Here is a 14333-nt window from a genome sequence, read left to right on the forward strand (position 1 = left end):
TATTGGGGGGCATTTCATATATTACTTTTGTTTTGAAATTAGCAATTATACAGTTTCTTTCAAAATAATCTAATTGCTGTTCATCTGAGCCTAAAATTATGCAGTGGAAAAAACAATATCTTCCTCTTTCTTTTTCTTTGTTTAGACTACAACCAAATCGCAGTTAAATCCAGCTTTTGAAGATGCCTGGAGCAGTGATGAGGAAGGATGAATATCAACCTTTTTGTCTCTACTGATGAAACTTTTGAAACAGCACTGTTTGTGTGAGATTTTTTTTAACTGTTCAGTTACTGACAATTAAATTAGCTTCAAATTTGGATGATAGTTTTTCCTCATTTTTTAAAATGAGGTTACTATTTGTATAAAGTCCTGAAACAGTCTTCCATACCCGTTTATTTAATCAGAATTTGGCTATTTAATCTCAGTTGCTGTGGCCAGGAGCAGCCACTGTTGCTACAATACAATAGCAGAAGTTGTATCTGAGGTGAGATTGTAACAGATTGTCAAACCTGTGTAAAATTCTTTCTTATTGATATATTCATATTTTGCTATGATTTTATTTAACTGTGGATCATCTAGCTTTATGTTAAACAGTTTTGGACTTATTATCTCCTGCCATCCAAACAGTACATCACAGGAGGCTTTTAACTGGTGACATCTCATGTTTGCTTGAAGTCAGAAGCAGCTTGTACGCTCAAGCTTAAACTCCTTTCTATGAAACTAGCTAAGATTTACCATGTCCTGCCTCATTCATCCAAGCAAAAAATGTCCCAGGAGGGAATCTGGCTTAAACATAAAATGTTATCATAAAATTTCTATTTTATTCTCCCTTTTTCCTGTGTCAACCCACAAATGATATTATTATGAAGCTAACTTTTATTTAAAAAAAAAAAAAATTGCTGGGGATTAAACCCAAGGACTCACACATGTTGGTTAAGTACTTTATCAGTGAGCATCCCCAGCCTCTATGAAGCTAATCTTATATTTTCTTTCTTCCTGATTCTTTAACCAGCAGGAGACTAGAAAAAGAGGTTTTTGTGAACTTGGATACTAAGTTCATGCTTATTTTTCAGTGTGTTGAGTTTTTAAAGTATATAACTGTTAGACCTCATGTCAGACCTTTCTGGTCAAATATTTTCCATACAAGAGTTTTCTGAAACCCAGAGTATTCTACTCTCACTTTTTTCCCCTCCTGATGGGGATGCTTTTGACCTTTGAGAAAGGTATTAAAATAGGATTTTTTTTTTTAATTTTAAGAAAAAATAAGTCTTCTAAACTGTAAAGAATTGTATTGCTTCTTTCTAGTTATCTAAATATATGTATTCATTGTAAATAATTCAGACAACATAAAAACTTAAAAAAGAATGTAATGGGGGCCTGGGGGTTGTAGCTCAGTGGTAAAGTACTTTCGAGGCACTGGGTTTGATTCTCAACACCACATATTAATAAAATAAAGATTCATTGACAACAACAAAAAAAGAAAGAAAGAACGTAATGGCCACCTAGAATCAATACTCTAAGGTAACCATCACTAACATTTTGATAGCTATTCTCCATGCATCTCTCTATGACACAGTTTTACATAGTCGGATGTTCAGCATGCCAGTGTTATCATAGAAACTCCTTTCTTCTAACTAGAGTACTTCTTTCTTCATCTCTTACCGCTCTTGCCACAATCCAGGTTATTAACCTGGTGTGTGTTCTTTCATATTACAATCTTATATAGACCTAAAGAGAAATGTGGGTTTGTATTTTTAATTTTATAAAAATGAGATAGACATAGTTCTTTTTCTTTTTTTTTAGATACAACTCTTATACATCCCTCCATGCCATCTTTGTATAAAGAAGCCATTCTTGTTACTAACTGCATAATGTTCCATCTTGTGATTATGCCACAGTTTTTTTCCAATCATTCTTGAGAACAGTATAGATTATGAACTGCACCATATTTTCCTTAGGTGGTGTTGTGGTTTGGGTATAAACTGTCCCCCAAAGACTCATGTGTTGAAGGCTTGGTCCCTGGCGCAGCAATGTTCACAGGTGGGGATTTTGAGAATTGATTGGATTGTGAGGGCTCTGGCCTCATCTGTGATTAAGCCACTGATTCATATTTGATGGAAGGAATAAAAACTTTAGATGATGGCACCTCATTGAGGAAAGAAGATCCCAGGGGTCATGTCCTTAAGGAGTATATCTTATCCCTTTATTCCCACTTCTTTGTGCTTCCTGGCTGGTCAGCATCAGCTTTCATCTCCTACACTCTCCCACTATGATGTTCTGCCTCACCTTAGTCCCAAAGCAGCAGAACCATCTTACCATAGACAGATCTCTGAAACTGTGAACCAAAATAAATCTTTCTTCCTTCAAGTTGCTTTTCTCTAATATTTGTCACAGTAGAGAAAAGGTATCTACCATAGGTGGTCTATTTGGGCAGTACAGTTTACTTACTGAATATTATCTTTTCCTCTGGTAGAGGAAATGGTACTTTTGCTATGTGTAGGATTCTTGGGTTGTAGTCCTTTTCTCTCCTTAGTTTATAAATATTGTGTACTCTTTCTTCTAACTTCTCATGTTGCAGATGAGAATCCCAAAGCCAGTTTTATTTATTTATTTCCCCCTTTGTAGGGAACTCATTCTTTATAGTGGAAGCTTGTAAAATGTGAGGTTTTTTTTTTTTTTTCCTTATTCTTACAATCCTTCAATTTTGTCAGAATATCTGATCCTTTATCCCTCTCCCTCCCTCCCTCTTCCCACCTCCCATCACTTCTTGGACTACTGAGCTCTTTCATCTTTCAGTCTAAAGGCTCAAACTGTTTCTTGGCTTAGGCTATTTTCTTCTAATACTTGTCTGATTAAATTGCTTCTCCTTGTAGTTGTCATTGTTATCATCCTCCTCTCCATTTTTTTTTCTGCCTCTTCTTCCTCTTCCTTTTCTTCCTCCTCTATAATAATTACATGTAACATCTACATTAACCTTTTATACTCTTTTCCTTCCTGCTTGTCTTTTGTGGTATTATTGTTGTGACTAGAGTACCCCACATATAATAGGTGCTCAGTGAGTACTTGTTTTGTTATTTCTGTTCTTTACTTGAATGTTTATGCTTGATTTTAAAAGTCATAATTTGGGCTTGACTGGTCATCAGGAGAGACTTCAATTATTGTTTTGTTCCCTTCTCTACCCTAAACACTTATTTTTTTTTTTAAAAGCACTTATAGAGAAATATGGGAGGTCTACAGAAGCTTCTACTTGAAACTTTAAATAGTATTTGTTCAGTTGATGTTTTCCAAGGCCTATTCACAGTAGATATCAAGGAACCTATCATGAAAGCAGTATTTGCTTAAAACTCGTCTGCAGTGTCTTGAACATTTTACATATTTTTCTTCCACACTGTCTTACTAACAGTATGCATCTTTTAGTCACATAAAGTATTTCTATCCTGTTGTATGTCAAAGAATACTCATGCCAGTTTTTTTTACTTCATCTCAACTTGACCCTAGTTTTAACTAAAGTTGTTCATGCTACAACTATGAAACACTTAGTTTTCAAAAACATAGAAATAATAAATGTACATGTTGTATTGACATAGCCCTAAACCTGTTAATCAGCAAACCTAAAAGTAGCGTCATTGAAAGTTTTGACCTCTCTTGATACCAAGCCTTTACTTTATAATTGATTTAAAAAACATTAATAGAGAAAAAACTGTTTGCTTCAAGTTAAGCTTTCCTTTTGCATTGGTTATACTAAAAGGTTCCATTAAACTAGATTAAAAAAAAATAGAGAAAGCTTTGAAAACAAACCCTTAAATTATACCAATTATGAGAATACAAATAACTTTAAAATGATGACTTTTCATTAAGGAAGAAAAAAGTATATAGAGTTCACTATTGATGAGACACCAGAAAACAAAAACCTTTAGCTATCTTATTTTAAAATTTGAATAAGACAGTGATAGAAAAAGTTTATATCAACAGACTAGTCCAAATTATCTTTCAAAGATAAATTACTGCCTCAAAATGGAAATTATATGTTGAAATAAGGGTTGCATAGTTTTAACTTAAAAATATTTAATTACTGTTCAGTAATATATTAGTACTCAGTTATTCCTATTAAGTGATACAAGTATAGAAGACTAGAAAAGCCTCAGCAATTTAACAAGGTCCTAAGCAATTTAGTAAGATCCTGTCTCAAATAAAAAGGTCTGGGAATGTGGCTCAGTGGTAAAGTAGCCCTGGGTTAAATCCACAGTAACCCCCTCAAAAACCAAACAACAACATAAAAGAAAAATTGTCCACAAGGGTTTATAATTTAGTTGGATAGTCAATGATAAATATCAGAACATACAGGTTACATCTAAGATGTTTTCCAAAGTGCAGTTCCCTCAACAACTACATCAGAATTATATTGGATATACACCCACAGGAATAGCATCCTAATTAGAATAAAGTTGTACTCTATGTATATAACATGCCAAAATATACTCTATTGTCATGTATATCTAAAAAGAACACATTTTTTTAAAAGGAATTATATTGGATATGTTAAGATACAAATTCCTTGGCTCACTCCAAACCTACCAAGTCAGCATCTTTGAAAATATATTTCCAGGAGCCCTCGTTTTAACATCCCAGTGATTCTGACTAAAGTTTGAGAATCAGTGACAAAATTAAATCCATAAGAGACGGACATAGAGTAAGAAGTAGGTGGTAAGGACTCAGTCTTCTCTCAAAGAATGGAAACTATTAAAAAGAAATAAAATGGTAATTATTCACAGGGTTACCATCATCTCAAGAGAAATCAAACTCAAGACATAACTGCTAAAAGGAGAGTTCAGTAAAGACAAAGGATACACTACACAAAAATTAGAAACATTTTAATATTTGTAATTATAAAATGTAACCTTAAAAATACATATACAATTGATAGCAGTAGAAATAATTATGAGGTTCCTAAGAATAAGCCTAATAAAATATGAGAAATATACGGAGAAAATTTAAATTTTATTGAAGAAGACAATATACATAAATATAGAAGTAATGTGTTTATTATAAAAAAGTGGCAAATTATCCCTAGATGACTTTATGTTATTATTATTATTATTTATTTTTTTGGTACTGAGGATGGAACTCAGAGGCAGTTAATCACCAAGCCACATCCCTGGCCCTTTTTTGTTTTAGCTATAGTTGAACACAGTACCTTTATTTATTTTTGTGTGGTGCTGAGGATCGAACCCAGGGTGCGTACATGCTAGGTGAGTGTTCTGCTGCTGAGCCACAACCCCAGCCCAATCCCTGGCCCTTTTTATTTTTTATTTTGAGACACGGTCTTGCTCAGTTGCTGAGGCTGGCCTCAAACTTCTGATCCTCCTGCGTCACTGGTATTACAGGCATGTTCCCAGGCATGCCCAGCTCTTAGATAACTTTAAGGCAATTAAAATCAAAATTCTACCTTAGTTTTATGTAGAAAAAAGGAAATAAAACTGGTTTGTAGAAAAATTGTATGTAGAAGGCCTTATGCTATAGCTCAGCGGTACAGCACTTGCTTAGAATGTGCGACATCCTGAGTTTCATCCCCAGGACTGTAACATCAAAAAATCAAAAAGAAAGAAAAAGTAGGTAGAAGCTGGGCATGCTGGTGCACACCTGTGATCTCAACAACTTGGGAAGCTGAGGTAAGAGGATCACAAGTTCAAAGCCAGTCTCAGCAATTTAGTGAGACCCTGTCTCAAAAAATAAAAAGGGCTGGGGATGTAACTCAGTGTTAAAGAGCCACTGGGTTCAATCCCTAGTAGTAAATTATTTTAATTAAATGAATAAATTAATAAACTGTTCATAGAATAGTAAAAGAGAATGGAAACTCAAGACAAGAAAAATAGAGAAAGGAATGAATTCAAGAGCTTAGACACAGAAGCACTTGCCTGGGGATCTTTTTTTTTTAATTGCTTTTTTAACCATAATGGAATTTTTCTTTCTTTTTTTTTGAAAGAGGAGGGACACCTGAAACTCATCACAGCAAAGGGCTAACTCCCCTATGACCTTCATTGAGGCCTCTCAGAATTTGACAGAAAATAAACAGAGGATAGAAATAGTTTACTGAAATGCAAATACAAATGACTTTTTAACATACAAGACAGCAACTAATCTCACCATTATGTTTTATTATAATGCACCAATAAAATGTGGAAAAAAGCATACAGGACAGATGTTCAGTCTCATTTACTTTAAGGTGAATGCAAATGGAAGCTACTGAAACATTCTGTATTTATTAAGATGACAAACATCCAAACACTTGATAACACACTGTGTTGGTAAGGCTTTGGGGGAAAATGACACTTTTGAATATTGTTGGCAGAGTGTAAATTAATGCAACTCTATATGGAAGGCACTTTTTTGCAATAGCTATCAAAAAATCACAAATATCCTGTGAACAAACAGATATCAGTGTGCAAAGTAATTCATTGTAGCACTGTGTCTAGTTAAGAGTTTGAATACTAGAATCTAATAGCCTGGTTTTCAATCCCAATTCTAATGCTAGCATTGTGTCCTTGGGTAAATTATAAAATCATCTGTGCCTCAATTCCTTTATCAGCAAAATGGAGGCAAAAATATCATCCACCTCTTTGAGTTGGAGGGAGAATTAAATGAGTTAATCTTTGTAAGCAGTATTTACAAAAGTACCTGGCCCTTCGATGCCTGTTTTAGCTATTGTTTTTAACATCAAAAGACTGTAATGTAAATATTTACCAACAGGGAACTGATTAAATAATATGGCAGATTTATACAATATAGACATAAAAGATGAATAAATATAGTTTTATGAAAGTACCTCTAAGATATATTTAGTGGGGGAAAAAGCGAGGAATATGGACAATATGTAAAGTATTATAGTATTTGTTTGGGAGTTTTGTTTGTTTGTTTGTTTCATTTTATTTTATTTGGTACTAGGGTGTGAACCCAGGGGCACTTTATCACTGAGCTACATCCCCAGAACTTTTTTTATTTTTTGAGTCAGGGTCTCACTAAATTGCTCAGGCTGGCCTCAAACTTGTGATTCTCCTGTCTCAGTCTCAAGGGTTTCTGGGAGTATAGGCATGTGCCATGAGCCATACATATTCTATTTGTATGAAAAAAAGAGAAAGAGAGAGACTAGCAGAATATGTTGTTTTATATATGTATTACAGAAAACTCTGGAAGGATACTGGAAAGGCCTGATAGGACAAAAGACAGAAAGGGGAATTTTTCACTATATACATTTTTATATGAAAGGCATGTGCATATATTACCTGTTTAAAAACTATATATACCCCCACTCCCACACACACACACACACAGAGGGGATTTAACCCAGGAGCACTTTACCACTGAGCTACATCCCCAGCTCCTCCCCTTTTTAATTTTTACTATTATTTTTAAATTATGAGACTGGGCTGGCCTCAAACTTGGGGTCCTCCTGTCTCAACCTCCAGAGTTTCTAGGATTATAGAGGCCTGTGTCACCATTTTCAGCTAAAAACAATAATTTTAAAACAGTTCAGATGCACTAAAGATCTGTATATCAGAGAATCTACAAAGTCTGAAAACATCAAATGTCAAGGATTTATGGAAATATGGGCTAGTATATATTGTAGTGGAAGTGTAAACTGATATTATTAAGAAAGCAAGGCAGTTAGTGTTTTGGACTAAATATCAGTCCTCCGCAAATTCATTTAGTTTACTGAACTGCAAATACAAATGACTTTTGGTGGGCCTTTTAGAGATAATTAGGCTTAGATTAGGTCAGGAAAGTAAACCTCACTTCTTGCCAAATGCAGAGACATAAGAAGAAGAATAAAGGGCCATGGGAAGACACAGTGAGAAAACAGCTATCTGCAAGCCAAGAAAAGTGTTCTAACCAAAATTTGACCTTGGAAGCAACCTAACCTTGGAATTCCAGCCCCCAGAACTATAAGAAAATAAATGTGTATTGTTTAAGTCACCTAGTATATGGCATTTTGTTGTAGTATCCAAGCCGAGTCTGGGGCCTTAGTCATAAGCAGTAGAAAATAACTCTGGTTGGTTGTTTTTAAACAGAAAAGGAGCTTAGTGAAAAAAATATTAAGATGATTACAGAATCTCCAGAAGGACTGGGTAACAACCTTGGGAACATAGGAGAAAATGGACTCTGTGTTGACAAACCAGAGCAAGCTTTAATGCCACTAAACTAGTCTGGGGAGCCATCTCCACCACAGGAAAACACAACTTTTTTTCTCTCTTTTTTAATTGATTTTTTAAAAAAATAAATGACAGTGGAATGCATTACAATTCTTATTACACATATATAGCACAATTTTTCATACCTCTGGTTGTGTATAAAGTATGTTGACTCCAATTCATGTCTTCATACGTGTACTTTGGATAATGATGTTTATCACATTCCACCATCCTTACTAACCCCCTACACCCTCCTTTTCCCTTCCACCCCTCTGCCCTATCTAGAGTTCATCTATTCCTCCCATGCTCCCCCTCCCTACCCCACTATGAACTAGCCTCCTTATATCATAGAATACATTCAGCATTTGGTTTTTGGGGATTGGCTAATTTCACTTAGCATTATTTTCTCCAATGCCATCCTTTACCTGCAAATACCATGATTTTATTCTCTTTTATTGCTGAGTAAAATTACATTGTGTATATATGCCACATTTTTTTTATCCATTCATCTACTGAAGGGCATCTAGGTTGGCTCCAAAGTTTAACTATTGTGAATTGTGCTGCTATAAACATTAAGGTAGCTGTGTCCCTGTAGTATGCTGTTTTTAAGTCCTTTGGATATAGTCCGAGTAGAGTCATAGCTGGGTCAAATGGTGGTTCCATTCCCAGATTTCCAAGGAATCTCCATACTGCTTTCCATATTGGCTCCAATTTGCAGCCCACCAGCAGTATATGAGTGTACCTTCCCCACCCCGCCATCCTCTCCAACACTTACTGTTGTTTGTCTTCATAATAGCTGCCATTCTGACTGGAGTGAGATGATATCTTAGAGTAGTTTTGATTTGCATTTCTCTAATTGCTAGAGATGATGAACATTTTTTAATATATTTGTTGATTGATTGTATATCCTCTTCTGAGAAGTGTCTGTTCAGGTCCCTGGCCCATTTATTGATTGGGTTATTTGCTGGGTTTTTTGTTGTTGTTGTTTTGTTTGTGCTTAGCATTTTGAGTTCTTTATATACCCTGGGGTTTGTGTTCTATCTGATGTGTGAGGGGTAAAAATTTGCTCCCAGGATGTAGGCTCTCTGTTCACCTCACAGATTATTTCTTTTGCTGAGAAGAAACTTTTTAGTTTGAATCCATCTCATTTATTGATTCTTGGTTTTAATTCTTGTGCTATAGGAGTCTTATTAAGGAAATTGGGGCTTAATCCCACATGATGACAATTAGGGACTACTTTTCCTCTATTAGACACAGAGTCTCTGGTTTAATTCCTAGGCCCTTGACCCACTTTGAGTTGAGTTTTGTGCATGGTGAGAGATAGGGAATTTAATTTCATTTTGTTGCATATGGATTTCCAGTTTTCCCGTCATCATTTGTTGAAGATGCTATCTTTTCTCCAATGCATGTTTTTTGCTCCTTTGCCTAATATAAGATGATTGTAATTTTGTGGGTTAGTCTCCATGTCCTCTATTCTGTACCATTGGTCTACCAGTCTGTTTTGGTGCCAATACCATGCTGTTTTTGTTACTATTGTTCTGTAGTATAAAGATCTGGTATAGCAATGCAACCTGCTTCACTCTTCTTGCTAAAGATTGCTTTAGCTATTCTGGGTCTCTTATTTTTCCAGATGAATTTCATGATTGCTTTTTCTATTTTTATGAGGAATGACTTTGGGAATTTGATCAGAATTGCATTAAATCTGTACAGTGCTTTTGGAAGTATAGTCATTTTGATAATATTAATTATGCCTATCCAAGAGCAAGGTAGATCTTTCCGTCTTCTAAGGTCTTCTTTAATTTCTTTCTTTAGGGTTCTGTAGTTTTCACTGTATAGATCTTCCACCTCTTTTGTTAAGTTGATTCCCAAGGTTTTTTTTTTTTTTTTTTTGAGGTTACTGTAAATGGGATAGTTTTCCTCATTTCCTTCTCAGAGGATTTGTCACCGATATACAGAAATGCCTTTGATTTATGGGTTTTGATTTTATATCCTGCTACTTTGTTGAATTTATTTACTAGTTCTAGAAGTTTTCTGGTGGAGCTTTTTGGGTCTTCTAGGTATAGAATCATATAATCAGTGAATAGTGCTAATTTAAGTTCTTCTTTTCCTATACATATCCCTTTAATATAATTGCTCTGGCCAGTGTTTCAAGAACTATGTTGAATAGAAGTGGTGAAAGAGGGCATCCCTGTCTTGTTCCAGTTTTTAGAGGGAATGCCTTTAATTTTTCTCCATTTAGAATGGTATTTGCCCGAGGCTTAGCATAGATAGCCTTTATGATGTTGAGACATGTTCCTGTTATCCCTAGTTTTTCTAGTGTTTTCAACATGTAAAGGTGCTGTATTTTGTCAAATGCTTTTTCTGCATCCATTGAGATGATCATAGGATTCTTTTTTTTTCAAGAGAGAGAGAGACAGTTTTTTTTTTTAATATTTATTTGTTATTTCAGCGGACACAACATCTTTGTTTGTATGTGGTGCTGAGGATCCAACCTAGGCCGCATGCATGCCAGGCGAATGCGCTACCACTTGAGCCACATCCCAGCCCCGATCATAGGATTCTGAAAGTCTATTGATGTGATGAATTACATTTATTGATTTCTGTATGTTGAACCAACCTTGCATCCCTGGGATGAATCCCACTTCATCATGGTGCACAATCTTTTTTGATATGTTTTTGTATTCGATTTACCAGAATTTTATTGAGAATTTCTACATCTATGTTCATAAGAAATATTGGTCTAAAATTTTCTTTCTTTGATGTGTCTTTGCCTGGTTTGGGATCAGGGTGATATAGGCCTCAGAATGAATTTGGAAGTGCTCCCTCTTTTTCTATTCCTGAAATAAATTGAAGAGTATTAGTATTAGTTCTTCTTTAAAGGTCTTTCTTATAGAACTCTGTTGTGTATCCATCCGGTCCTGGGCTTTTCTTGGTTGGTAACCTTCTGATGGTGTCTTCTATTTCCTCACTTGATATTGGTCTGTTTAAATTTTGTATATCTTCCTGATTCAATATGGGCAAATCATATGACTTAAGAAATCTTTTCTTTTTTTTTTAATTTTAATATTTATTTTTTAGTTTTTGGCGGACACAACATCTTCATTTGTATGTGGTGTTGAGGATCGAACCTGGGCCGCACGCATGCCAGGCGAGCGCGCTACCGCTTGAGCCACATCCCCAGCCCTTAAGAAATCTTTTGATGTCTTCAATGTCTTCTATTTTATTGGAGTATAAATTTTCAAAATAATTTCTATTTTTCCTCTGTATTTCTATAGTGTCTGTTGTCTGTTCTACCTTTTACATCATGTATTCTGATAATTTGAGTTTTCTCTCTCCTTCTCTTTGTTAGCATAGCTAAGGGTCTATCAATTTTATTTATTTTTTCAAAGAACCAACTTTTTGTTTTGTCAATTTTTTCAATTGTTTCGATTTCATTGATTTCAGCTCTAATTTTAATTATTTCTTGCCTTCTTCTGCTTTTGCTGCTGATTTGTTCTTCTTTTTCTAGGGCTTTGAGATGTAATGTGAGGTCATTTATTTGTTGACTTTTTCTTCTTTTAAGGAATGAAATCCATGCAATGAACTTTCCTCTTAGTACTGCTTTATAGTGTCCCAGAGATTTTGATATGTTGTGTCTATGTTCTCATTTACCTCTAAGAATCTTTTAATCTCCTCCTTGATGTCTTCTGCAACCCATTGTTCATTCAGTAGCATATTTTTTGGTCTCCAGGTGTTGGAGAAATTTTTATTTTTTATTTTGTCATTGATATCTAGTTTAATTCCATTATGGTCTGATAAAATGCATGGTAGTATCTCTACTTTTTTGTATTTGCTAAGAGTTGCTTTATGGCATATTACATGGTCTATTTTAAGAAGGATCCATGGCAAACACAACTTCTTTATGGCACTAGCTTCAACTTCAGAATCATGGTTGGGGAATGGGAGTGGAGGGCTGTCTACCTGAGTAGGATTCAGCCACAACCATGTTCTTTGGCTTCCAAAATGTTTGGCAAAGAAAATAGCACACATTTGTATCTTCTGTAATGAGAGATGAGTTCTGCCATCCACTGCCTTATAAATAGGAACTTCTTCAAACAGAGTAAGAAGACTCAGATACAGGGCAGCTGAAAAATAATAAATGTCCCTGTAAGAGGACAATCTGTTTCATGATGAGCAATTTTACTTCTAAGTATAAACCCAAGAAATTTTTATATATGTATTCAAAAAATTATTACTTATATTCATTGTCTCTAAAAAGATAAAACTAGAAATAACTCCATTTTGTTCATTAGCAGGAAAATGGATAAATGGTTTAGTCATGCAATAGAATACGGGATAGTAATTAAATCAATGAAAAAGAACTATGGGTATCCATAGGAAAAAATCTTTACAAAGATTGAAAACAAAGTTGCAGAATACAGTATGCTACTAATTATATAAAATGTAACCATATGCAAAATTCCAGTGTATATTGAGATAGACTTATGTGTCATGAAGTATGAAATCATGCATGGAATATGTAGATGACTTTGAGGGAATGAAAGAGATTAAGGTAGTTTGGAACTTTAGCTATCATATTTCTTAAAAAAAAAAAAAAAAAAGCCAAATTTAGAAAACATTAGTAGTTGCACCATGAACAAAGTCATTGTTTTAGACCTAACTAAAGACAGCTATTAATGCAAACTCCCTCTTCCCCCAGTAAGTGCCTGTAACTCTTAAGTTCCCTCCTGTTACTTAAGAGTGAATGTGTTTTTCTAGATTTAAGGCCAAATTCTCTTAACTGTGCACTAAATCCAGCCCCTCTCACCTACTCAAGTTGTCCTCTTTTCAACATCATCAGATTTTCCTTCTCTACCAAATTTTCCCCAAATACAAACATAGTATAAAAGTCACATCTTTAGCTGGGCGTGGTGGCACACACCTGTAATCCCAACAGCTTGGGAGGCTAAGGCAATGAATTCAAAGCCAGCCTCAGCAAAAGCAAGGTGCTAAGCACTAAGTGAGACCCTGTCTCTAAATAAAATACAAAATAGGTCAGGGGATGTGGCTCAGTGTTTGAATGCCCACAAAGGAGGAGGGCACAAGGAATTTCTTATTTCCTACTTCTTACCATTTCCTATTTTCCCCTTTTTTAAAAAAATATTTTTTTTTAGTTATAGATGGACACAATACTTTTATTTTTTAAAATATGGTGCTGAGGATTGAACCCAGTGCCTCATATGCCAGATGACTGCACTACCACTGAGCCACAACCCCAGCCCCCCTATTTCCCCTTTTTACCATTAGCTCATTCCTTTGCTTTTTACCACAAAAATCCTTAGAACTATCTAAACTTCTCTTCTCCAGTTTCTCTCTTTCCATTTATTCTTGAAACTCATTCCACTCAGGTTTTCACTCCATTTCTCCAGAACTACTCAAGGGCAACCAATGAATTTCATATTGTTAAATCAGTTGTCACTTTCTAGTCCTCTGCTTTTGATACATTTGACATAGGTGATCACTTCCTTCACCTTGTAACACTTTGGTCTCTTGTTGTGATAAGAGTCTGGATTATTGTTCATTTTGGATTATTCATTCTATTTACCCTTCCTCTGTGGGCTGAATATATTTCCTACTCCACTGATATTGGATGTGGCTAGGTGACTTACTCTAGTCAATGGAAGATAAGCCAACATGATGTGAACAGAGGCCTTCAATATACTCTGGGATGTCCATATATGAATACATGACCAGTGTAATTCCACATATGTACAAACACAAGAATGGGAAGTTATACTCTATGTATTACTCTATTTATGTATAATATGTCAAAATACACTCTACCATCATGTATAACTAAAAAAAAATACAAATAAAAATTTTAAAATATATGTTCTGGGCTTTACATTGGCTTTTGTACTTCAGTGATCTATTTACTATTAGATCTCCAAACTGGATGCTACCTTTTCATTCTGGGCTCCAAAAAGAGCACACATGGAACAGACTGAAATTCAACCTACAACCTAAAGCTGGACCACTCAGTTGAGCACAGCCCAGAACAGCTGAACCAACCCTGAACAAACCCACAGACTTGTGGGCATGAGAACAAATATACGGCTATAGGTGACTGAGCTCTGGTGTTATTTGTTATGCAGCATTATTTCAGCA

General features: G+C 35.1%; 1 protein-coding gene across 4 annotated transcripts in view; it reads left to right on the top strand.

Moving 5' to 3' along the window:
- The window catches only part of Ercc8 (ERCC excision repair 8, CSA ubiquitin ligase complex subunit), a 61941-nt gene extending 47885 nt beyond the window's left edge, over window positions 1-14056 (top strand). For all 4 annotated transcript variants that reach the window (XM_027938106.3, XM_027938107.3, XM_071612579.1 and 1 more), the window contains one exon: window positions 146-14056. In XM_027938106.3, coding sequence (XP_027793907.2) covers window positions 146-211 — 66 coding nt within the window. In that variant the 3' untranslated portion in view covers window positions 212-14056. The remainder of the gene's footprint in view (window positions 1-145) is intronic.
- Window positions 14057-14333: the final 277 nt, after the last annotated feature.

Source organism: Marmota flaviventris, chromosome 5 (genome assembly GCF_047511675.1).
Source record: "Marmota flaviventris isolate mMarFla1 chromosome 5, mMarFla1.hap1, whole genome shotgun sequence".
Taxonomy (NCBI): domain Eukaryota; kingdom Metazoa; phylum Chordata; class Mammalia; order Rodentia; family Sciuridae; genus Marmota; species Marmota flaviventris.